At 49.1% G+C, this 26,390-nt stretch overlaps 1 protein-coding gene across 21 annotated transcripts in view; it reads right to left on the bottom strand.

Annotated features, from left to right (window-relative positions):
- PLEKHA6 (pleckstrin homology domain containing A6) overlaps nucleotides 1–26,390 on the bottom strand; it is a 200,422-nt gene that overhangs the window by 37,342 nt on the left and 136,690 nt on the right. For 11 of the 21 annotated variants that reach the window (XM_064273345.1, XM_064273344.1, XM_064273336.1 and 8 more), the window contains 6 exons: nucleotides 15,046–15,126; nucleotides 14,838–14,915; nucleotides 14,208–14,322; nucleotides 6,155–6,259; nucleotides 5,410–5,482; nucleotides 1,613–1,713 (listed from right to left, as the gene is read on the bottom strand). In XM_064273345.1, the coding sequence (XP_064129415.1) occupies nucleotides 1,613–1,713; nucleotides 5,410–5,482; nucleotides 6,155–6,259; nucleotides 14,208–14,322; nucleotides 14,838–14,915; nucleotides 15,046–15,126 (553 nt within the window). Of the gene's footprint in view, nucleotides 1–1,612; nucleotides 1,714–5,409; nucleotides 5,483–6,154; nucleotides 6,260–14,207; nucleotides 14,323–14,837; nucleotides 14,916–15,045; nucleotides 15,127–16,391; nucleotides 19,143–26,390 lie in introns of those variants that run through there. The other 10 variants (XM_064273349.1, XM_064273350.1, XM_064273340.1 and 7 more) reach the window with 4 other exon arrangements.

Below are 26,390 nucleotides of genomic sequence, written 5' to 3'. Positions count from 1 at the left end.
GGCCATTGATGGGGAGCTGGAACGGGCTGCCCTCCTGGAACTATGAAAGGGGGCCAGAGAATTGAGGGAGGCCTCCCAGTGGGGTGAAGCCCACGGAGCCCCCAAGGGCTGGGCTAGGAAGAGGTTAAGGCATTCAGCATTAGGCTGGGTAGGAATAGCTCCTGGCTCCTGGTTATGAGCGATCCAAGAGTTTCCTTTGGTAGCCTTGGCCGGACAAGCTTCCCGTCTGTCTCAGCTCCCCTCCCTTCCCTGGGGAAGGGCCACTGCCTAGCCACAATCAGAACCCTTTGTTGCCACAGAGCACAGCCCTCAGAGTTGAGTTTTAAAGAAGCAGTGCCCTCCTTGGGGGAAGAGAGGGAGGAGGGCGTTTGAGGGGACATGGCAGTGGTATCTGGGGTTCTGGAGGGCAAGTGTCAGTCACTCAGGACATCGATCTAACGACTGCAGCCGGCAGAGTTCTGTGCTGGTGTGTGCGTACGTCTGTGAACAGGTCTGGTGGGGAGGGTGAGGCAGGCTGGCTGTGTGCAGGTGCCTCTGTGTACAGCAAGGCTGTTTGTTGTTTGTTAAACAGCCTGTTCCTATTTCCCCAGCTAGAACCCGACTCCCTGGAGTCAGAGCATTGTTAATTGTTCATTCTGTTCACATCTCTGGCATACAAGAACCTGGGCAGCTGGAAACTATGTGCCCGGGAAGCGCCTCCCTGGCCCCCTGTGGACACTGTCCACCTCTTTTCTGTGGCCAGGTGACCACAGTCTGAAGAACAGGAAAGGTCAAGGGCCTCTGAGGCTCTAAGCTCAGACGCTGACCTGGCGTGACCTATCAGTCAACATCATGGCTTCGGGAGAGAGAAGGGTTTCTATTTAGAAAAATGTATGGTCGATATTATCATTTTATATTTGGAAAGCAAAAAAGACATTTGGTTTTTGCATCATAAAATACACTAAGGGCATGGGATTTTTATAGTTTTAATAGGTCATGAATTTTTAAATGTGGAAAAACACCGGCCTCGGCTGAGCCAGCTGTAGGCACATCTTTGTGGGGCGGAGCCCCGGGGGTTCAGAGGGAGGGACACTGAGCAGGACACTGAGTCCCAGTTTCCTGTGCATTTGTTGGTTCAAATTTTGTCTACACTAGGTGTGTTCTCTTGATTATAATGAAACTCAAGTCTAGATTTTCCCCAAAGATGGAAAACGTGAGTTTGATGGGAGCCCTGTTCCCTAGGACCAAGGTGGGAGGCAGCCGTTCAGGAAGGGATGTCAGAGCCCCTCCAGCCCCCAGCTCCTGCTTCTGCCGCGAGGGATCCCCAGGTGCCAGGCCACTGGGCAGATGGTCCGCCGCCTCAGGGTGTGGCTCTCTTCCCCAGGAAAAACTGTGAGACTACTGAAGCATATCTCCGCTGGCCCACCCACATGCCAAGGAGGAAGAGGAGGGGTCCTTTCACAGACTCAGCTTTATGATCCTGTAGTCAGTCCAGGGGCCATTGCCTACCCTTCGTCCAACACCACTTGAGATTCCTTAGGGATACGGCTCTCCATCCCCTTCTCCATCCCTGTGTGCTCTGAGACAGCAGCCTCCCTTACCCATCTGGCCTGGGAAAGGAAGGCCAACTGACCTTAAAGGTGTGCTTTCGGCTGATGTTGTCTGAGGGCTGCACCGCAGCCACCCGGAAGCTCAGAAGTGGGATACTGCCCAGGGTGCTTTCCTCCTTCTCATCTGCCAGGGAAGCAGAGGCCAAAGTGAGAGTGTGTGCATCTGTGTGTGTGTGTGTGTGTGTGTGTGCATGCACACACACACATACAGGGAGGAGGGGAGAGAAATATGTCAGCCCTATGACAATAAATATCAGTAAATATCTGTTGCTCATCTGTACTTGTCAGGTTCGCAGAGCCACCACGTATGACCACCCAGGTGTGCACCGCCCAGCTCCAAGGGGCACACTCCCTAGAGCTGGGCAGCTGGCGCTCCTGCAGACACTTTAGACACCGGCACTGTAGTGGCGAATGAGAGAGAAATACCCATGCTCAGAGAGCTAACATTCTAATATGTTGTTATATGCTATCGAGTCGATTCCAACTCATAGAGACCCTATATGACAAAGTAGAACTGCCCTATAGGGTCACTATGAGTTGGAATCAACTCGACAGCAACGGGTTTGGTGTGGGTTTTTACAGGATTTCCAAGGCTGTGGTTAAGTTCCCGGCTGCTAATCGAAAGGCTGGTTGTTCAAACCCACCAGCCACTCTGTGGGAGAAAGACGGGGCAGTCTGCTTCTGTGAAGACGTACAACCTTGGAAACCCTATGGGGTAGCTCTGCTCGGTCCTACAGGGTCGCTAGAAGTCAGAATTTACTCGCTGGCAATGGGTTTTTGAGTTTAATTTTTATCGGAGCAGATCACCAGGTTGTTCTCCTGCAGAGCCACTGGGTGGGTTCAAACTGCCAGCCTTTTGGTTAGCAGCCAAGAGCTTACCCATTATGCCACCAGGACTCCTTCATTCCAGCATACAAGCAAACAAATAATAAAAGCTAGCATTTTGAGGGGGCTCACTGTATGTCGAGGACTGTTCGAAGTTAGATGCCTTAATGCATTTAGCTCTCCCAGCAATCCTGTGAGTAGGGACTATTATTACCCCCATTTTATAGGTAAGGAAATTGAGACAGAGAGGTTAAGTAATTTGTCCAAGGTTACTTAAGTGGTAGAATTGGTCTCTGAACCCAGGAAGTCTGACTCCAAAGCCAGCATTCTTAACCACTATCCTACACTGCCTCTCTGTTGTTGTTGTTAGGTGCCGTTGAGTTGGTTCTGACTCATGGTGACCCTATGTACTACAGAACGAAACACTGCCTGGTCCTGCTCCATGCTCACAATCGTTATGCTTGAGCCCACTGTTGCAGCCATTGTGTCAATCCATCTTGTTGAGGGTCTTTCTCTTTTCCGCTGACCCGCTGCCTCTCTAAACAAGACAATTCCCACAGCTACACGTGTGACCAGGTAATGGTAGAGTGCAGCAGAGTGGACAGTGCCATCCTCAGCTATCCGGCTCCTCAGGGCAACTGCATCTTGGGTTCTCCCAGGCATCCAGCAGATGGCTTTGCTTTGTCCAACTGCCACAGATCCACTTCCCAGTCCCCCCACCCCCCCGTCCCGGCCCCCTGGCCCCGGGATCAGGCTGCTACATAATTCATCCTGGATCTCCAAAGAAGCCTGGTGGATTAGCTGGCGAGACCCTAGCTGTCAGCAGGGCCAGGTGGGGGCAGCCATGAGACCTAGGGTGTGAGGCCATGGCAAGACCCTCCCCACGTCCCCAGGACTGCTGTTTGACCCCTGTGTTTTGGACTCAGGAAAGCCCAAATTTGGGGCTCAGAAGAAACCTTAGTAAGGGCTACAGACTCCTCTAGCCCAATTATCATCTTATTTGTCACCCCCACAAGGCCCTGGCCTCTGACCAGACTGCAGCATGGTGCCCAGAGGACAGTGTCCAAAGGAACAGGAGAGACTTGGGGCTGGTTCCAGGGAGTCTTCAGGGATGCTGAAGTTGTCAACCTCTGGAAAAGATGGAGTCCCTGTCTAGTAGAGGCCAGGTCGGTGTTGGAGGGGCATCCTAGGACCATCTCTTGGTGGACAGCAATCCCCATTTCAGTGTGTCTTGCCCTTTCAGGTTCTCAGTTGTTTGAGGTCCTACCCTCATCTCCATGAGGCAGTGGTGGTTCGGTGATGGAATTCTTGCCTTGCATGTGGGAGACCCAGGTCTGATTCTCCCCAATGCACCCATCTGTTAGTGGAGGCTTGTGTGTTGCTATGATGCTGAACAGGTGACTAAGATGAACTAGGAAGAAAGGCCTGGTGATCGACGTCCAAAATCTAGCCAGTGAAAACCCTATGGATCACAATGGTCTGCTCTACAACCAGTCATGGGGATGGTACAGAACTGGGCAGTGTTTTGTTCTGTTGTGCATGGGGTCACCAGGAGTCAGGGGCTGACTCAACCGCAGCTAACAACCCTCACTGCCAGTCCCAAAGTCCCTCTTTTACAGAGACCCTGGCTTTCCTCCCAGTTCTTTCACCCTCTGGCTCCACACTGTCCTGTATCCCAGGGCCCAGCAGCCGGCCCCTAGCCTGGGCCGATTCTTCTTTCCAACCTGGGGTTCCCTCTGTGACCCATACCCTCTATACTCAGCTTCCTCCTCATTTCTCTCCTTGGGGTTCAGGCGGCAGCAACTCAGGGTGCAGGGGCAGCAGCCTTCTAGGGGGTCACTGTGTACAAGCCTTGCTTGCCAAAGTTAATGATTCACCAAATTGCTCCCTGGAGCTCTGGAGAGATCAGGGCACTGCCATTCACCAGGGAAGCCAGCAAAGGAAATAGCCTCTCCCGCTTCAAAATAATTTTACCCTCTCTCCACCCCCCACGCCTGTTTCCTCACAGGCGTCAGCACAAGGTGACTGCTACTGTCATGGGCCCTTGCTATCTCCCTCGGTGCCTGCTTGACATCATGTACATATTTTTAAAATAACTTCCTAGAGGTGGCTGCACAGCTTTGTCTGCAGACCACATCACATCTTTGCCCTTTTCTGGTATAGGGTAGGAGTGAGCAAAGCAGGTAGAAGCTGGGATATTCGTTTCTTCGACACTGATTGAGCACCTACTATGTGCTGTGGGTGTAGCTGTGTACAAAGCTAACAAAATGCCCGCCTTTGTGGAGGATGAGGTCGTATGTTCCACTGGGACAGGAGGAAGATTGGCCTAAAAGTCCAAGTAGCATGTCTCTGGCCAACAGGTCTTCCTCTTTTCCTCTCTCTCTCCCAGCCCCTCAGGGACTTCATCATCCATATGACTGCCTTGTGCACCCGCTGTACCACCAACCAGTGCCTAGAACCCAGCCTGAAACCTCGTAGGCATTCAGTAAATATGTGTTGAATATGGAGTGAGCGAATGAGTGACTGTGTTAGTGTGAGTGTGTGACTGTGAGTGAGTGTGAACATGCCTGTGTGTGTGTGTGTGAGTGTGTGTGGACATGTGTCAGTGGATGAGTGAGTGAGCTTTGTCCTTCTCCCACTGCCATGATTCCTGGGACTACAGTGGGGAGATCTGCCCTCCCCCAGCCATGCCCACCCGAAGCAGAGTCCAGTAAAACCCACAGCCATCGAGTTGACTCCAGCTCACAGCAACCCTACAGGCCGAAATAGAACTGCCTCGGAGGGTTTCCAAGGTTACAACCTTTACGGAAGCAGGTTGCCACATCTTTCTTCTACGGAGCAGCTGGTGGGTTCAAAATGCCTACCTTTTGTTTGGCAGCCAAGTGCTTAACCGCTGTGCCACCAGGGCTCCTTGCAGAGCCCAGCAGCATGGCAGAACGAGAAAGTGGTGAACCCTGGCTTCCCACCGCCCCTCTAGCCCAAGGGGCAGGCTCACCTTTATAGTAGAAGAGACAGCGATCTACCAGGACGAACCAGCGCTTGTTCCATTGCTTCACCCCGGAGCTGGCCTGCAGGACACATGGAGAGACAGGCATGAGAGACCGTAAGCTGGGCGGGGGAGGGGGGAGGGGCTGCAGTGGAAAGAGGGCTGCACTCATTATAAGGACGTCCTGGCTCTCAGTGCAGCTCTGTGTCTAACGAGAGCAACCCACGTGAGGCCTCAGAGGCAGGGAACTGACATTAGATTATTGCCTGTGACCTTCCAGCTCTGTCACTCGGGCTGAGAGCCTCCCCGGGAAAGATAAAAGGGGCAGGAGACAAGCCCGGATGAGGGCGCACAAGGCAGACAAGGATAGCAGCAAGGTCAGTGCGGGGGAACTGGAGGACAGAGTGACCCTCCCTGCAGTCTCCATAGAGGGAACCCCGAGACTTGAAGGAGACACCCTCCCCATAGCAAGAGGGACCTGCTGAGAATGAGCCAGTGGGGTGCTCCTATAGGGTTGGTGACCTAGTACCTTTCAAAGTCACCTCATCTGCCCGTCAGGAGACCTGACTGGATTCCCAAATCTAACACTAATTTTTTTGTGTGACCTTGGGGAGATACTTAATTTCTCTGAGCCTTTATACACTGAGGAAGCTCATTCCCAGAGCAACGAGAGGAGACTGTTAAAGCCACTGAGGAACTCCAGAGCTATGAGCACGGAGTGAGGACAGTGGCAGCATGGCAGAGGAGGCCTCACCTGTTTGAAGAGCCAGCCTGCCTTGGTGACAGGGGCAGTGGGGTTCCGCTTCATGGAGTGTGAGCGCTTGCCAAAGGTGATGGCTTTGCGGGATGTGCGAGTCACCTGGGGAGGTAGACAGACAACCTGGCCTGACTTTCTTCCCCTTCTCCTTTCTGGCCCATTTGCTGGGAGCTGTGTCTCTCTAGGGCTACTCCTGTAGAGCCTGCCTTCTACCAGAGGCCCCCTTCTAAGAGGCCCAGGTGTGACTCTCAGAAGTGTTACTAACTCAAGGGAAAACAAACCAAAACAAAATGGCAGTGAGTCAGTTCTGACTCATGGTGACCCCATGTGTTGCAGAGTAGAACTGTGCTCCATAGGGTTTTCAAGACTGTGACCTTTAAGAAGCAAATGACCATGCCTTTTGTCCATGTGCCTCTGGGTGGGTTCGAACCACCAACCTTTCAATTAGTGGTTGAACACTTGACCATTTGCATCACCCAGGTTCTCCTAACTCAAGGGCACAGCTTTTCAATTCTTTGGCTCTCTTTTCTCATCTCTAAAATGGGACTTGAGCTAACAGTCCTACCTGTCTCACAGCATTTTTTGAGGAGAAAATAAGACTCCCCATTTTTCTCCTAGTCCACCCTCTCACTACTGCCGTCACTCCCTACCCCTTTCACACTTTTTGGAACCTGTTGAGCTGTGAGTACCAAACCAAAAACCAAACCCAGTGCCGTAGAGTCGATTCCGGCTCGTAGCGACCCTATAGCTCTGAGTAAATGAGTAGATTCCCCTATATCATCCTCTCAGAGGCCTGTTCATTCTCTCATGCCCAACATACCACAGAGCTGGGAGAAAAATCACACTGTACTCCAGACCCATAGTCCCCAACCCCAACTCCACACCCTCACCATTCTCCAGGCCCTCCAACCTCCCCTGCCTCCACCCTCCCCACAGTGGACATTGCTCCTTCTTCGCAGAGAAAATGGAGGCTATCAGAGATGCACTTCCTCAATTTCACACCTCCTTAAATGGAAACCCTGGTGGCATAGTGGTTAAGAGCTATGGCTGCTAACCAAAAGGTTGGGAGTTCAAATCCACCAGGCGCTCCTTGGAAACCGTATGGGGCAGTTCTCCTCTGTCCTATAGAGTCCCTATGAGTTGCAACCAACTTGACCACAACGAGTTTGGGTTTTTCTTTTTTTTTTTTGGTTTTACCTAGAAAATTACTGCCCTTACCACTATCTTTGCCTCTTTTGCTCCAATGTCAACAGAAGAGGCATCATCTTCCTTTTCAAAGCTAACGCTTCTGACCTGCCACCTCTGAGCCTTGTCTCCAACAACTGTCTCCTCTCAAATCACTATCTTCAACTTTTCCTCTTCTGCTGCCTCCTTCTCCTCAGCAAACACGCTCAAGTCGCTCCATCTTCAAGCATCTCTGTCTCTCTCATGCACCCACCATTAAACACACACACACATACACAAATCCACTTGTTGTGGAGTTGACTCTGACTCATGGTGACCCTCTGTGTGTCAAGAGTAGAACTGTGCTCCATAGAGTTTTCAGTGGCTGATTTTTTGGAAGTCGGTTGCCAGGCCTTTCTTCCAAGGCACCTCTGGGTGGAGTCAAGCTGCCATTTGCACCTCCCAGCTATACCTCATACACTCACACACATCTGAAATCCCCCTTCAGCCCTACATTTGCTGTCCACTGTCAGGTACTGCCTTTCTACTCTTCCTTCTCTCTCTTCAGGGCCAAACTACCAGGAAGTCCTAACTCCCTCCCTCCCATTTACTTCTACACCTCCTCTACCTCTCTGCTGAAACCACTCTTGAAACGTCATTGCATTAAGGCTGCTCACTCCTTGCCTACTTCAAAGCATCGGACAATATTAACCTCCCTATTCTTCCTGAAACTCTTCTTTTGATTTCTACAATACTACTCTTCCCTGTTTCAATACCTCCATCTGCAGCCACTCTTCCTCAGTCTCCCCTTCTTCTATGCTAAGTGTTGGTGGGTCTCAACCAACCTTTTATTCACACTTTTCTCCTTATGCGTCGTGCCTAGGTAATCTCACCTATACCTATTGCTTCAACTGCCAGCAACAGGCTGAAAATTCCTTAATCCGTACCTACCATCTCTCTGCTAGCTCCATATCCATTTTACAACTGGTTGTCCCACAGATATTAAATAAGTACAAAACCAAACGCGTCTTCCTTTCTGTCCAAATCTGTTCCGTATTCCTAATCTTGGTGAATGGTACTACAACCCACCCAGTCACCCGAGCCAGAATTCTGAATCACCTCCCACGATCCCCGCCTTCTGCCATTCCTTTATCCAATCCTTTATACAGGGCTGACGGTGCTATCTTCTTAATAGTACTCAAATCCTTTCCTCTCAAGTTCCTCTATTGTTGCCTCACAGATAGGTCCCACCTCCTCTTCCTGTCCATTCTCTACAATGAACTAAGTTTATCTTCCTAAAACCCAGCACAATCCTGTCACTCTCTTACTTAAAATTTCTCACTAGCTCTCCTCACTTAGAAGAGACCTCTCACTCCTCAGCACAGCATACAAGGATGGTCTGGAAGATCTGGTCCAGGCCCACGACCTACCTCCTGCCACCCTACCAGACAGACCACGCTGGCTCTGGTCACGTGAATGACAAATGATTCTTTCCCACCGCCCAACACCTTTGCTCACCATGCTTTCTTGGGCTGGAAAGCCCCACCCTCCCTTGCCCACTGACAAATATCAACTCATCCTTTAAATCCTACCTCAGACTTCCCCAGTTCCATGAAACCTCCTCAACCACCCCGAGCAGAGTTAGCTACTCCCTCCTCTCTGTACATTCTTAGAGTCTAATACTTGTCACACTGCTGTGTAACCACTGACTTCCAGTCACTTTGCAGGGAGGGACTTTTGTTTCCTGTCTTTATCACAGAGCCTAGCAAGGTGTCCAGTCACAATAAGCACTTAGTAAATATTTGTAGAAAGGAGGAAAGAAGAAATCAGGCTCTATAATGAAGCTCCCCAAAACTAGGTAGGTCCCTAGGTGGTACAGTTTGTACTCAACTGCTAACCTGAAGCTTGGAGGTAAGTCCATTATATGGGGAAAAGACAGTCTCTCTAACAAATGGCATGGGCAAACTGGATGTCCATTTGTCAAAAAATGAAACAGGACCCATACCTCACACCATACACAAAAACTAACTCAAAATGGGTCAAAGACCTGAATATAAATCCTAAAACTATAAAGATCATGGAAGAAAAAATAGGGACAACACTCCAAAACCAAACCTGTTGTCTTTGAGTCATATATGTGCATAAATAGAATATCAAACATAATTAAAAATGTACTAACATCAGAAGATGAACTAGATAAATGGGATCTCCTAAAAATTAAAACACCTATACTTACCAAAAAGACTTCTCCAAAAGAAAAAAAAAGAGAACTTAGAGATGGGAAAAAAGATTTGGCTATGACATATCCAACAATGGCCTAATCTCTAAAATTTATAGAAAACTTCAGCACCTCAACTACAAAAACACAAATAATCCAATTTAAAAATGAGCAAAGGATATGAACAGGCACTTCACCAAAGATGACATTCAGACAGCTAACAAATACATGAAGATGTGCTCAAAATCATTAGCCATTAGAGAGATGCAAATCAAAACAAAAACGAGATACCATCTGATCCTGACATCACTAAAAAAACATAACTAGCACTAATTAAAAAAAAAAAAACAGAAAATAACAAAAGTTGGAGAGGTTGTGAGGAGACTGGAACTGTTTCCACTGCTGGTGGGATTATAAAATGTATAGCCACTATGAAAAATGCTAGAAATAGACATACCATATGATCTAGCAATCCCACTCCTAGGTATATACCCTAAAGAAATAAAAGCCATAACATGAATAGACATATGCACACCCATGTTCAATGCAGCACTATTTACAATAGCAAAAAGATGGAAACAACAGATAAATGGATTAACCAACTGTGGTACATACATACAATGGAATACTATGCAAGGATAAAGGATAATAACAAATCTGTGGAACATCTCTCTCACAACATGGATGAACTTGGAGGGCATTATGCTGAGTGAAATAGGTCAGTAACAAAAGGACAAATATTGTAGGAGACCATTAATATAAAGAAACAAGAAAAGGTTTACATATGAGAAAAAATTTTTTTTGATGGTTACCAGGGAAGGGAGGGAAAATTACCAAATAGAAGACATGTGTTAATATTGGTGAAAGGAAAGGCAACACACAATATGGGGGAAGTCAGCAAAACATGAGCAACGCACGGGACGACACTGAGAGGAACACAAGAACAAAGGGCAACAACACTAATTACTACAGCATAGACAATCCTGCAACAATACTGTTAACAAACACTAATTTAGGAATAGATACATAGGTAGATAGGTAAGTCAAAAGATGTGGGAGTATGTAAGGGAACACCCATCTGCAGATATAGGTTTGGGGTGGATATGTCTATATGCATAACTGTAGGTGCTGCTTATATACTACTATAGACAATAGAGCACACAAAGACTACAGTCAGGGCAATTTCTCAGACACAACTAAACACCTCACAGGATGAGGTTCCTAGGCTCGAAGGCAAAAAACCATAGGCTTAGAGGACATCTACCTCGACTGGGACAATGTAGTTCATAAAGACAAAGTTCTGCATCCTACATTGGTGAGTAGCGTCTGGGGCCTTAAAAGCTTACAAGTGGCCACCTAAGATCTAACTATTGGTCTCTTCCCGACCAGAGCAAAGGAGAGCGAAGAAAATTAAAGACTCAAGGGAGTAATTAGTTCAAAGGACTAATGGGCCACATGAACCACAGCCTACATGACCCTGAAACCGGAAGAACTAGATGGTGTCTGGCTATCACTACCGACCGCTCTCACTGGGATCACAACAGAGGTTCCTGGACAGAGTGGGAGAAAAACTGTAGAACAAAAAATCAATTCACAAAAAGACCAGACTTCCTGGTCTGACAGAAACTGGAGGAACCCCTGAGACTACGGTCCTAAGACTTCCTTCTGAACTGGAACTGAAGCCATTCCCGGAGACCACCTTTCAGCCAAACCATAGGCAGGCCCATAAAATAAACAATAACACCTGAGAGGAATGTGCTACTTAGAACAATCAATTATATGAGATCAAAAGGGCAACGTTTGCCTAAAAGCAAAGATGTGAAGGCAGGAAGGGGTAGAAAACCAGGAGGAAAGGAACGGGGAATCTAGGACGGAAATGGGGAGAGTGCTGACACATTGTGGGGAATGGAACCAATGTCATGAAATACTTCATGTATAAACTATTGAATGGGCAACTAGTTTGCTCTGTTGACTTTCACCTAATGAACAATTTAAAAAAAAAAAGGTTTGAGGTTCGAACCCACTCAATAGTACCACAGAAGATAGGCCTGGTGATCTGTTTCTGTTAAGATTACAGCCAAGAAAACTCTATGGAGCAGTTCTACTCTGTAACACATGGAGTTGCTATGAATCAGAATCAACTCGATGGCAACTAACAACAACGACAATCCCAAAACTAGGAAAGAAAATTATTTTCAGAACATTAAACTAGTAAAAATCCGTATATAATGGCTGACACTAGAATGACTAGAAGTCATTCACACCCCTAACCCATTGCCGTCGAGTTGATTCTGGCTTATGGTGACCCTACAGGACAGAGAAGAACTGCCCCATAGGGTTTCCAAGGCTGTAACCTTTAGGGAAGCAGATTCTGCCACTGAACGGCTGGTAGGTTTGAAGTGCTGGCTTTTCAGTTAGCAGTCGAGTGCTTAACCACTGCTCCGCCAGGGCTCCTGTCCACCCCTCTAAGAATATGCAAATCCCTAAGTCCTTCCCTTTTCTCTCAGTCCATCATCTGTCATAGTTTCACCTCCTCCCTCTGCAGCCTGGAAGCTGCTCCCCATGGCTCGCCACTGGAGCCATTCTCCTGCTACCCCCTCAGTAGCCTAGCCTCCTTGTCTTTCTGCCACCACTTTCCACCAACCCTCAACCTGAGGTCAATCCAACCATCTGCTTCCCCTGCTTTCACAACCAGGCTATGAGCATTGCTGGAGGAAAGCCACAGAAGCCTGTGCACTGGGGCTCCACAGACTCACAGTCTACAACCCCACATGACCCTTCCAGCTTGTCAGGCGATATTTCCTATGTTCCTTTGTTGGCCACCATTCCTGCTCTCCAGACCTGTCCTGCACATCCTCAAGCCCCCTGACGCATCCTCATTTACCCTATCCCTCCCGGCAGAAGGCCTTTCCTGCAAAAGTGAAGACATCAGGTGGGAACGTCATTAATTTCCTAGCTCTCCCACCCCAGTTTCTCAAACCTTTTTATACAGCATCAGAGGAAGAGGTGCTCCTTTCCTTATCCAGGCCACCAGTGCCTCTGGTCTGACTCCCCTGCCTCCACAGCAGCCTTGCTTACTGGTCACTCCTTTCTCCAGAACCCATCTGCCAGATTGTTCCCTTCACCCACACCGCCAACATCTTAAAACAAACAAACAAGACCTCCCTCCATCTTCGTATCTTCTAGCTTCCACACCCGCCCCCATAACTTCCCTTCACAGTCATAAGTCTTTAAAAATATAGTTTTGAAATACTTCAAACATTTCAGAGAAGTAAATAATATGATGATCACCATTGCATATTATTTTCCCCCAACGAAACATGCACCCTCCCCTCCAATCCTTTCTTCCTCCCTCGAGGCAACCACTGTCCCAAAATTAGTCTTCCTTTTCATGATTATATATTTGTACTGCAAATAAATACTATCTATAGTGTTGTTTTTCATGTTTGCACATGTTATATAAACGATATCATACTTTTCATATTCTGCAACTTGCTTTTTACTCAACATTATTATAGTGTTGTTTTTCATGTTTGCACATGTTATATAAACGATATCATACTTTTCATATTCTGCAACTTGCTTTTTACTCAACATTATGTTTTCAAGAGTTATCTTTATTGATACATATAGCTCTAACTCATTCGTTTTAATTTTTGGAGAGTATGCCATTGTATAAACACGTCATTGCTGAGTGCCATCAAGTTGGTTCCTACTCATAGCGAGCCCAAGTGACAGAACAGAATGGCCCCATAGGGTTCCCTTGGCTGTAATCTTTACAGAAGCAGATTGCCAGGTCTTTCTCCTGCAGAGCAGTTGGGCGGGTTAGAACTGCCAACTTTTCAGTTAGCAGCCCAGTGCTTAACTGTTTGTACCACCAGGGCTCCTTGTATGCATATACCATAATTAATTATCTAGCTTCTTAGATGAGTAGCTTCCACTCTTCAATGTTTCTACATCATCCCCTCTTCAACCTTCTTCAGCTTATCTTCTGCTCTCATCACACCACCAAAACTGCCCTTATCAGGGGCTCCTACCTCCACATTGTTAATAAACCCAAAGGATACTTTCAGTCCTTATCTTATGACTTGAAACATTCTTCTTTGGATTACTTCTTCCTCCTGGAGGCTCTCTTCCTTCCATTTAGGGGACAGCACCCTCCTGGTTTCCTCCTCTCTCTCTGAATTCCCCGTCACCATGTCTTTCATGAGTTATTCTTCTTTTACGTCTTTTAGATAAATAATTCTCAGTGAGGGCGGGTTGGTTTTGCCCCCAAACATTGGGCTTTGTCTGGAGATATTTTTCGTTTTCACAACTGGAGGGGGGTGGTGTTGCTAGTAGCATCTAATGGGTAGAGCCCAAGGATACTGCTAAACATCCAACAATGCCCAAGATAGCCCCACATCACAAAGAATTATTATCCAGCCAAAATGTTAACAGCACCAAGGTTAAGAACCTCTGGTCTAGATGTTAGTCTTCAACAAGGTTCTGGTCTGAGCCCTCTTCCTTTCCTACCCTTCACACTCCTCCTGAGTCACCTTACCTGCTAGTTAGAATCTTACGGAAACAGCTGGGCAGGCTAAGACACTTTCCAGGGTTCCTGAGATCCCTCTAAACATGCACTGAAGGCATTTCTTGCCCAACAGTTGTCTTGAAAGCTAGACTTACTCGGACACTGGGCCGCTCTGGAGGGACCTCGGACACCATGTTGTGGTTGGATATGTCACTATTGGTGATAGCCGGGCGTTTCCCACCTGTTTTATTGGACATGTCCAAGGTTGATCTGATTTCAAGTTGACCAAGAAGAGAAGAGACAAGTCAAAGCCAAGAAACCATAGAAACCACCCATCACTTTTCCCTACTCTGCCACCCACTATTCCTGCATCAGCGCAAAATTAGATCCCCTATGTGATGAGATCAAGGGGTCATCTCAGCTGCTCCCTCAGCTCTTCTGAGAAGATTATATGCTACTGTTACTGGACATTATCCTCTCTTTTAACAAATTTATTTATTTTAGAAAAAAAAATTTTTTTTGTTTGTTTTAAATTTTATTTTAAAAAAATCTAGACCCTAGAACTTCAGAACTCCGTTTCCTTCTAATTTAAAAGACACAATGGCCCAGTGGACTATGACAACCATTTAATTGTCTATTGTTATTTTCCTCTCATTCAGTGAGCCAGCATCCACAGTGACAGGAGTTAGCATTTAGCTCTCATAATTATATCAGATCCCCTCAGTCTTCCCTCAGCCTTGGACCTGTCTTTCACTTCTTCCGCTCAACCTACAGGAAGCACCAACCTGAGTTCTGCTGGATCTTGAGAAAAGTAGATGAGGGTATTGAGCCAGATGGGTCTCAGGAGCTTCCAGACCTCAGAACTGAGGTAAGTGACCCTAAATTCCTTCTGCCCCCCTCCTGCTCCCACTCCCCTCCCTGGGGCAAGGTGGCAATGCGGTGGTGGTGTTGAAAGATGGAAAGGCCAAACGGCATGGTAGGGGGCAAACTTACGTTTTCAAGTCAAATTTTTTGTTTTCCTCTGGGACCTGGCCAGTCACTGGGTGTAAGAATGTGTTCCGTCTTTCATTGTGGCTGTAGAGGCAAAATAGAGAGAAGAGTTATGGTAAAGATGGAGAAGGCAAAAAGATAAGCCAAAGGGTAGACAGGCTCTGGAGAGTGCCAGAGACAGGATGAATACATAAGAAGCTTGTCCATCTGTCCTCCAGGTGGGATTGGTCGGGGGTAAGATGGAGGGCTGGATGACATAGAAGTTGTAGTCTGGATGGAGGGAGGATGAGGAGAGGAAATGAAACCTGGTCACTTTTTTCTAGTCAGTACAAACTACTTACTATAGACCCTCACCTTCACCCCCCCACCCCCACAGTGGGGAGCCCTGGTGGCGCAGTGGTTAAGAGCTCGGCTGCTGAACCAAAAGGTTGGCAGTTCGAATCCATCAGCCACTCCTTGGAAACCCTATCGGGCAGTTCTACTCTGTCCTATAGGGTCTCTACGAATTGGAATCAACTCGATGGCAATGGGTGTACCCCTACTCCAGGCTGGAAATAAGCCATCCTTAACCTTTTCAGTGGTCATCCTGGGTGTGTGGGAGGAAGGGGGCTGGAGGGGCAGTCCTATAGACAATTCAATACAGTCAAGCTTTCATGCATGGCAGGTTCTGTCCCCAGGACAACGGCTGCCAATGCTGCACCTAAAAAGTGCTCACTCATTATTTGCTGAAAGAACTCTCTTGTGACCTTGGACTCCTTCCTCTCCTTCTTTGTGCCCCAATCTCTTTCTTTAAATGACATGGGAGATCCAGAAACTCTTTTCTTGAGCTTCGGCTGGGGCCCACCCAAACTCAAAGTCCAGGATCTCCCTGTCTAAGGGTTACTTGATATAGCGGAGACTTCAGGAGCTGTCAGGCATCAAGGTTAGTGCTGGCTCAACAGTCAGATCTAATTAAGGGAGGCCTGGGGCTTGGGTGAGTTGGGGTGCTGTGAGGACAGCCTGCCAGGAAGTAGGAGGGGGCATTAACCAGGTGCTGGGTCTTTGCAGAGGCGGACGGGAGCAGGACTCCTTTGGGAGGTCCTGCTGGGGCTTTTCTCATTGACTGAATGTCAAGCTAGTGCCCCAGTGGGCTCTCGGGAAGATAAGAGAGGGAGGGCAGCAGGCAGGGCTTGCACAGTGGGGCTAAGGCACAAATGGCAGCCATCTAAGATGGATTCTCCAAGCAGGGGCCACCTGGCAAGAAACTTTGGTGGTGATTTAAGCATCTAGACAATGGGAGGCGAGGTGGATTTTAAGGACTTCCTCTGGAAACCCTGGTGGCGTAGTGGTTAAGTGCTATGGCTGCTTACCAAAAGTTCGGCAGTTCAAATTCACCAGGCGCTCCTTGGGAACTCTATGGGGCAGTTCTACTTGTCCTGCAGGGTCGCTAAGAGTCGGAATCGACTTGACGGCAGTGGGTTAGTGGGTTTTCATCTATCCTCTTGAGAGATCCTGGGAGAGCCCAGGTATGTCCTCTCTTCACCTCAGTGCTGCCCGTCTACCCTGAGAAACAAGTACTAGGACAGGGCTTGCTGAGGCTACTCCAGGGCTCAGGGCCCTAACACTAGGCTGCTTGAACAAAGGGCCAGTGCTGTGCTTGACAAGTGGTAGGTCAGCTAGTGCCATAGGAAAGAGGTCTGAGCTTGGCCCTTAGCTCCAGGAGAGAGAGAAAATACCTTTCGGAAACCCCCTTTCAATAGCCAGGACACAACCCCGCCCTCAGGCTGTCTGTTCAAGCCGAAGATAATATCAAAAGGTGTTTGTTGAGCTTTCTGCCAGTCACTTTCAGATCTATCCCAAAGACACATAGGAGACAGAAGCACAGTAGGCTACAGCCTATGTGGACACGTGGGTCTTGAAGCCAGGGCTTGCCAAGCAGGACCTTAAACTTGACCAGCGTCCACAGGCCTGGGTTTTAACTCTAGCACACTGATAACCTGCTCCCCACTTCCCAAATTTTATCCCCTTCCTCCCATGTCCAGCAAGGATATTGTCCTCAACTCAACCACAGGGGCCTTTGTGCAGACAGGCTGCTGTTTCCAGTCACCCTTGCCCCTGGGTCTGCCCCCCCTTGGGACTGGGAAGCAGGCTGTCTGTGACAACTAAGGAGCTTCAGATGCCAAGGTCTCTACTTTCCCAGTGGTGCAGGGCCCCTGGTCCCCACCAACCTGCCAGCCCCCTTCTGCTCTGCTTGCTTCCCATGGTAACTCTGCTGGAACCTCTCCTTCAGACACAGACACAGACAGACAGACACAGAAGCACACGCTCCACTATCCACCATCACAAGTCTTCCAGGGTGAGGCAAATTCCTCCTTGCCCCAGACTCTCCTACCCAGCAACCACTACAAATGACGTCGTCTCTCCATCCCCAGCGCTACAAATTTCAAAACAGCTTCCCCTTCACAAGCACTGCATTGCAGCAAGCGCTGACCTAACTCCTCTTCCTTCTCCAGGTCATCTCAAGCCAACCCCTCACTCTGAGGTCCCAGGACCCAAACAGGAGGGCTGCCAACTCAGCCTGCTCTGACTCGACATGCCTGTGGTCCGCCGAAGAAATCCTACCTGACCCGCCGATCAGCCCGAAATTTCAACATCTTTTTGGCAGCTCTGTTCCCAGCTCGGCAGCCTCAGAGGACCCGCCAGCCACCCTGCTTCTACCATCCTCTGAGAAGTAAGTCCTCCGTCCCAGTCGGAGTGCCGTCCCAGTCGGAGTGCCGTGGCGGGGATCCAGGGCCAGCAGCAGCACAGACTCCGACGGCCCCCCTCCGGCTGGCTCCGGCACGTGAGAAGGGGGTGGGGGCTCTCTCTGGGTGGCAGCAGGGGTGCCCTAGTGGGCCCACGGCTACGGAGCATTCAGTCAGAATGCTGCCGGCCAGAGTGCTGGAGGTGGAATAAGCCAGGACGGGATGCTGTCCTCCCAGTTCAGGTTCCCAAGGAGAAAATGCTGAAACGGAGAGACAGGCAAACACAGAGCAGGTGTGCAACTTCCAGGTAGTCCGACCTCACCAGGCTAAGGACAGAGAGTGGCTGGGTGGGTGGAGGAGTCTGGGGCTGCGTTCCCATCTGCACAGCAGAAACTCATGCCAGCCTGGTGGGCAGGAACGACAGTCCCCCAGGCCTGCCTGGCCCCCTGGCCCAGAACACGGGCCCTCGGGCAGAAGAGCAACTTGCTTCTCAGACACCCTTCGGATCCTGTGGGCACAGGGTTAAATGAAGCTCCAGATTCTTCTGCTATGACTGCTGCTGTCGCTGCTGCCACGGCGGCTGCTGGGAAGTTGAGATTGATGGAGGAAGTCTCCTTTCTCTCCTCTCAGCCTGCCCAGCCTTCCTCTGGGGAGACAAGGGCATAATGAATGAAGCCTCTTGCAACCGTCCCCCCAACACGCTCCCTTTAGACACAGCTCTGTGTTGCCTGGCTTCTGCTTGGGGGTGGCCCAGCTAATGAGCAGCAATGCTACCAACTCAAGTGGAGCAGACAGGCGCAGATGTCATGGAGCCCAAGCTGGTGGCAGGGACACACGCTGCCTTACTCAGGCGAAATTGAAAGAAAGCATCTTCCCAAAGCATATGAGGAAGTGGGCAGCAAATGGGACTGAGAGGGGGTCACCGAGTGTTTGTTTCTGAAAATCTTCCTAGATGCAAGATGATAAATTCCAGCTGACTGTGAGATCTTCTCAGGAGCAAGGAAGGTTGCATTGGCGTTAATTCCCCTGAATTCTCCAGAGGCTGAAGATGGTCCAATCTCCCTCTTTGCTAACGTCCTTCAAGTCTGAGTATTATTCTAGAGGTCATGGCTTCCATCCCCCTGCCTCCAGGCAAGCCTCCTCTCCAATCCGTCCTCGTTAGGTGCCTTGTTTGTTGTAAAGCTCCAGACCCACTGTTACACTGCCATGATGTTCTTTTTGACAGCAAGCGTCAGACCCCGCGGCTTTCAATATTATTCTAGTTTGTCCTCGGAAGAGAATACTTTTCTGATGAATGTGATTCTTTTTAGCCACACCCAGGCATTCTGTTGACATCATAGTCTGTTGTTATGGCAATTCTGTGATGTCACAACAGACACAAAGTGAGGGGCTGATCTAATTTTTGGATTGATTACAGGAACTTGGTCAGGGAACAATGCAATCAGTGAATGGAGAAGTAAACAGACAACATCATTATTTACATTTAGGCCCTGATGAAACAGGCTGGTTGGATATAACCGAGGTCATCAACTCCTAATATTTAAGCAGCTAATCCTAGATTCAAAGGGTCAATATAGTCAGCCATTTAGTGATATGTTTTGCAAATGATTTACCCTGGTGATAAAATGCCTCAGTTTCCAGATTCCATCCTCTCTCTGTCCCTAATTCACAGCTACTTGAGCCCTGCTGTGGTTATGGAGAAGGAGCCCTGGTGGTGCAACAGTTAAGCGCTTGGCTGCTAACCAAAAGGTTGGCGGCCTGAACCCACCCAACAGCTCTGTGGGAGAAAGACCTGGCTATATACTCCCATAAAGATTATGGTGCATTTCTACTCTGTCACATGGGGTCATTATGAGTCAAAATCGACTCGCCTGCACCTAACAACATGGTTATGGAGAGCAAGGCCGTCCCCTAATGCCTGCTAGTACACAGGAGCTCAATAAAGGTTTGATGAATGAATAAATGAGTAAAGGAAGAAGGGAAAAAACAAACCTCTCCATACTCTAATTTTTAGCCACCTGCATTTGGAGTTGGACATTCTAGTACCAAGGGCTTTCCTCTCTTTGCTCTCTCTTAAAATTAATTACTTCTTCTCTGAGAGCAGCTCAGTTTCTGCCCCCTCACCCCCACTCAGCTTCCCTGCCTGGCTCCCCCCTGAATATATACCTTGGCTTTGACTCATCTTCATTGAGAGGGAAAGAAAATTAAGCTCCTCTGCACCGGAGGAGGTTGGCGGGGGGGGGGGGGGTGCACTGGGAAAATGAGTTTTCTTCCTCTAGAAGGAAAAAATATCCCCCTTCTCCTCAAGTGGAGCTCAGGGGCCTCCCACAGCCTTTGCTTAAGTTGCAAGTTAAATTACTTCTTCCAAGGCCAGGGCAGAGAGCACCAGGCAGTGGGAATGATGGCCCATGGGTTTCCCGCTTGTTGAGAGAGTCCTGAAACCCGCAGGCTGAAGGCAGCACACAATATGCCTAGCTGGGGTTCCTTCCCTTTGCCACAAAACCACACACAATGATAGGCTTTCACTTTAGATCAGGCAGCGGCAGAGCTGACCAGGTGTGGAACACTACCGAAGGAAACCATGGGAGGTAACCAATTGATTTTCTCTCTCCTCCTCCCTGTTAGGGCTTCAAGAGGCTTCCATCCCTCAGGAACAAATGCTTAGGAATGCAGATCCAAATGGCCCTCTCAGATTCCACCCAGAAATGGGACCATCTCAAGCAGAAAAGCAGATTTCATGGTGGAGGCAGGAGCATGCCTAACTCCCACGTTGCCAGATGGTCACCTTGTCCACTGCACCTGTGAGGGGTCCTCCATGGCAGTACCACCAGTGCAAAGAGAACTTGGCAGGGTTGGGCTTCCCGTCCAAGTTTCAACATGAATTAGCAGTGTGACTGGACTTCTGTGGCCCTTAGTTTTCTCATATGCAAATGTTGTTGTTAGGTGCCCTCAAGTCAATTTCAACTCACAGCAACCCCATGTGACAGAGTAGAACTGCTCCATAGGGTTTTCTTGGCTGTAATCTTTATGGAAGCTGATCTCCAGGTCTTTTTCCAATGGAGCCACTTGGTGTGTTTGAACTGCCAATCTTTTGTTCGGCAGCCAAGTGCTTAACCATTGCACGACCAGGGCTCCTTATGTGGAAATGAGGTGCCTTCAGATTCTATGAAATAAAACCATAAACTTTCAAACTGTGAAATGTGCTACACGTGAGATAACAGCTTTGTTCATTTTGCTTAAAAACAAATCAATATGCCAGGTGTGGAGCTAGGGAAAAAAAAAACAAAAAAACACAGCCCCAGGCTCGAGAAGGCTGCGGAAGGCAGAGGGGGGATGGGGAGAATACAGGGGGCAGAAACTCTAGAAGTGCCCAAGCCAATTAGTTAACAAAGACGGGCAGATCCTCTCCACTCTCCAGGCATCATCTCTCCATCTAGTTAGGGCCTTCTTGCCATTCAAGAGACACTCTCAGCTCCCAGGTCCTAGCGACAGCTGTACTGTGGAGATGACAGCTATGTAATGATTTGTCTCCAGAACATCTTCCTCAAGGGTGAGGATCCACCTGGAGTGATACCTAGACATTACATAGTCCACCTCATGTGCAGCCACAACTGGCCTGTCAGTGGAGGCTTACACATTGCTATGATGCTGGACAGGTTTCAACAGAGCTTCCAGACTACGGCAGACTAGGAAGAAAAGCCTGGCAATTTACTTCCAAAAATCAGTCAATGAAAATGCTATGGATCACAACAGAACATTGTCCAATCTGCAACCAACCATGGGGCTGGTGTAGGACTGGGCAGCATTTCATTCCATTGTGCGTGGGTGTCACGGATTGAATTGTCCCCTCCCAAAATGTGTGTATCAAATTGGTTAGACCATGATTCCCAGTACTGTATGGCTGTCCCCCATCTTGTGATTGCAATTTTATGTTGAGAGGATTAGGGTGGGATTGTAACACCACCCTTACTCAGGTAACCTCCCTGATCCAAGGTAAAGGGAGTTTCCCTGGGGTGTGGCCTGCACCACCTTTTATCTCTCAAGGGATAAAACCAAAGGGAAGCAAGCAGAGAGTTAGGGACCTCATACCACCAAGAAGGCAGCACCAGGAGCAGAGTGCATCCTTTGGACCTGGGGTCCCTGTGCCTGAGAAGCTCCCTGACCAGGGGAAGATTGAGGACAAGGACCTTCCTCCAGAGCCAAGAGAGAGAAGGCCTTCCCCTGGAGCTGATGCCTTGACTTTGGACTTTAAGCCTACTTTACTGTGAGGAAATAAATTTCTCTTTGTTAAAGCCATCCACTTGTGGTATTTCTGTTACAGCAGCACTAGATGACAGGGAGAACAGGGTTGCCATGAGTCAGGGACCAACTTGATGCCAACTAACAACAACACGGTCAAAAGCAGCAAAACCAACCTGGGTCTTCATGACCATTTGCAGGCATGCAAAAGCGTGAACACACACACACACACACACACATAAACACACGCAGGCTGGGCGCACAGAGGTTCCATAGTGATTAATATTAAACAACCAGAGAAATACACTTGACTCATTCCACCTTCTGTGCTTCTCTTGGTTGTCTGCCCTCTACCAAGCTGCTTCATTTCCATAGCTCCCGAGAATCTGCTGACAGAGAATTAGCTCACCCAGCTTCCCCCATCCTGAGAACGCCTGGACTTCTGCATCCCAACTCATGAGGTGGGGAGAGGACTTCGAGGTGAGTGGGAAGGAGCAGCCCCTGTAGTCCACCCCTCCCACCCATTTCCTCCTTTCCCTCAGCTAGCAAATTGGAAGCCGAGGCTGTCCACACTCCAGGGAGGATTTCTGTGGCCCACGAGGAGGGGATGTGGGGAGAGGTTTGACTCCTGCTCTCTACCACCTCCTCTGCATCTCATCATCTTGTTCAAGGAGCCTTATATGCTCCAGCATTCTGTCCCAGCTAAAAGCCATCCCGGTTTATATTCCCAGCAATCCTCATGTGCCTGGCTCCTGCAGCTCCCCTGGCCATTCCTAGAGAAGACATATTTCCCTAGCCACATTCTCCCCTCCAGAGCGCCTTCTGGCCCCCTGCCTATTGCTGACACTCAAAGAGGCTGACAGGGTCAGGGCCAGGCAGCATCTCTTAAGTATCTGCAGGCGGGAAGGAGGACAGAGGCCCTCTGAACAACACTGTCTCTTCCATGTGCTACCTACACATCTTTTCGGTCACCTCACGCCGTGTGAAAATTGGATGATGAAAAAGGAAGACAGAAGAATTGATGCCTTCAAACTGTGGTATTGGTGAAGAATACTCAATATTCTGTGGACGGTCAGAAGAAAGAATACATCAGTCTTAGAAGAATTACCACCAGAATACTCCTTAGAAGGGAGGAAAGTAAGATTTCGGCTTGCTTACCTTAGACACTTCATTAGGAAAGACCAATTGTTAGAAAAGGACATGATGTTTGGTAAAGTAGAGGGTCAGTGAAAATGAGGGAAACCCTCAATAAGATGGATCGACACAATAGCCATAACAGTGGGCTCAAACACACCAAGGATCGTGAAGATGGCACAGGACCTGACAACGTTTCCTTCTGTTATACATGGAGTCACCAGGAGTCGGAGCAAACTCCAGGGAACTAACAACAACCTACAGATCAAACTCCCACTTGACAGCGCTGGCCCCAGGCCACTGCTGGCCCTCCAGTGAGTGGCTCTCACCCAGCCTGTATTCCTCTCCCAAGCAAGCTTGGCCCACCCTAAAACGCTTGGGTGCTGGACTGAGTGTCTAGATAAGACCCTTTCCTGCTTGATGCTGTCTACCCTTACTCCCCGACCCCACCCCGAAGGGAAATACATTTTCCTTACTTTCTGTGACCAGTTCTGGAACCCTGGGAGAACTTCATCCTGAGCTCAGCCCCTGCCTCAGATGGGAAGCAGAAGAACTAGCTCAGTGGCCGAGGGGGCTGGATCCAGGCTTCCCCCTTCTTACTTCAGATACAGCCGTCCTTCTCAATCTCTCACTGTATTAGTTCCCAGCCCCTGCACTGGGCTGGGACTTCCCTCTTAGTCCTATGTTAGGAAAGCCTCTGGTGGCGCAAACTGTTAAGTGCTTAGCTGCTAACCAAAAGGTTGGTGGTTTGAACTCACCCAGCAGCTCAGTGGGAGAAAGATCTGCCGGTCTCTCCCGTAAAGAGTACAGCCTAGAAAACCCTGTGGGGCAGTTCAACTCTGTCACATGGGGTCGCTAGGAGTCAGAATCAACTCAATGACAAACAACAAGAAGAAGGTGGCAGGGAAGGGAAATAGGGCACTGTGGACTCTTTAGTCAGGGCGGTGGGTTCTTGCTTGAGTGTGTGTGAGAAAGAGACAGAGAACAGAGAGCGAGAGGAAGAGAGGTTGCTCTTCGCCTGGGGAACTTCATGAGGAATTTATGCTGATCTACCTAGCTTGGATCAGCTCATCTTTAACGTGATTATTTTACTTTATGGGACTCCATTCCTCTTCTGAGAAAGGAAGATAACCAGGGTAGATATTCCGTATAACCACGTTACTGAAATATTGAAATTTTTCCATGTTGTTTGATAAACAGCAGCTGTGCCAGGCCTCTTGAGTGCCTCTGCCCCACCTCTCTGGCTCGCCCCAGGACCTGTCCACCTCCCTCCCCACATCTCCCTGATCCAGCGACTAAAGTGGTAATGCCCAACACCGCAGCCCTCCAGGACCAGGGCCAGTGTCCTTGCTGGTGGATAAATTAGTGAACATCACTTCAGAGGACAGCCACAACTTAAACGTCTGAACATTGAAATCCCCCCCAAGTGTTAAGAACTGGGATTCTTTGCCCCAAATGCTGTCATGGACAAGATGGGGAGTATTTTTCCTTTCACCCTGACCCAACTTGGAGAACTGGGGCAGCCAAGCTCCCTGGAGCTCCTGGTATACTGGGTGCTCTTGCTGTGTTCCCTGCTAAGGGGAAAAGGAAATGAAAGGAGGAAAAGGAGCTGCCTGAGTCTCCAGCTCCAGATTTCCCTCCTCTATCTTCCCCTGGGTGGCCCCAGCTAAGCCAGATAGATGCAGAGAAAATAGGCTCCTGCCCCCCTCCCCTCAGCCTCCAAGTTGTCTTCTCCTGACAGTCAAGTGCTGTGGAAAGGGTCCAAGGGGTACTGGGGCAATCATTAATTACCCCTCCTCCCTCAGCTCCGAGTTGAATCCCAAACCCCTGCTCTTCCAAAGCTGAGGCAGCCCAGCTGTCAGCCTCCCAGTCTATGGAAGGTCATAAAAACAATCACTCTTCATTCCTAACTCAGCAGATTTGGTTCTGGTGTCCTACAGAGAGTAGTGACCCCACCCTACCCCATGTGAAGGAATTTTACCAAGTAAGTGTTTGGAGAGGAATGGAGCTGGGCTGGTGTCCCTTGTTTCACATCCTCAAAAGCTACAAATGCTTTCTGGGTCCTTAATCCAGCAATGTGAGAGGGTCAAGCTGTTCTGTGCCTTAGTTTCCTTATTTTAACGATAAAACAATGTGAACAGGGATGCCTTGTTCAATAGACAACACACATTCCCCACTAGACCAGACAGCAGAGGCAGAAAGGAGATGATGGCACAGGACTGGGCAATGTTTTATTCTGTTGTACATGGGGTCACCGTGAGTCAGCCAACTTGACCGCAACTAACAACAACAAGCTAGAGATCAAACTTCCTTTTGCAGTGTTGCGTGAACAAAGGGAAGAAAGATTAAAGTAACAGGTCTCTGGTTCTTGCACTGGGAGGAAGGAAAGGCCCATTTCACAGCTGGGTAAGCTGTGCTGTTGCTCCAGCTGTAGTGACGGGAGAGCTAAGCCAAAGCTCAAGTCTCCTTGGTTTTCCCCAGCCAGCTGGTGCTGAGTCTATTCTGACTCATGGCAATCCCATTGGTTGCAGAGTGGAACTGCTCCATATGGTTTTCAAGGCTGTGATCTTTTGGAAGCAGATTGCCAGACCTTTCTTCCAAGGTGCCTCTGGGTGAGTTTGAACTGCCAGTTAGTAGTTGAGCACTTAACTGTTTGCCCCACCCAGGGACTCCCTGGTTTCCCCCAGTCCCCTCTATCTGCTGAACCTGAGCTCCCCATCTCAAGGCAAGAAGAGGGAGGGGGCTTTATGATCCAGGGGGTGACTCTGGCTTTACAGGGCATGCTCCAAGAACACAGTCGTGAAACCCGGTGGGCTATCAATCTGGGGGCCATGTGTGATGTGGGTCTGGGTACTCATGAATGTTAGTCCAGCCCCACCTGCCTACAGCCTGGATCTTTATCTCTGTGCCCTGCCCAGTGTCCCACTCCCACACAGTAGGAACTGAGGATTGGTCCAGTGGAATGGGGGCAGAGGCAGGCCAGTCTGACTGCAGTGGGGTCGGGGGGCACATGCTGCTCATCCCATGCAAATGAACAGAGACAGGGGCTCAGCCTCAAACCCCTCTCACTGGGATCTGATGGGAGGGCTCCACCTATTCTGAGGCCCCTCCTCAGCTCCCTCCTCCCTCCCAGCCACGAGGACTCTGATAAGAGACCCTACAAAGCTCTGATAAGAGACCCTACAAAGCACAGGCTTTCTCCAGGAGTGAGGAGAGCAATAAATCAACTGGAGCAGAAAGAACAGGAGCTGA

The sequence above is a fragment of the Loxodonta africana genome, chromosome 20 (genome assembly GCF_030014295.1).
Source record: "Loxodonta africana isolate mLoxAfr1 chromosome 20, mLoxAfr1.hap2, whole genome shotgun sequence".
Classification (NCBI taxonomy): Eukaryota; Metazoa; Chordata; class Mammalia; order Proboscidea; family Elephantidae; genus Loxodonta; species Loxodonta africana.
This window is presented reverse-complemented; position numbering and strand designations above follow the sequence as displayed.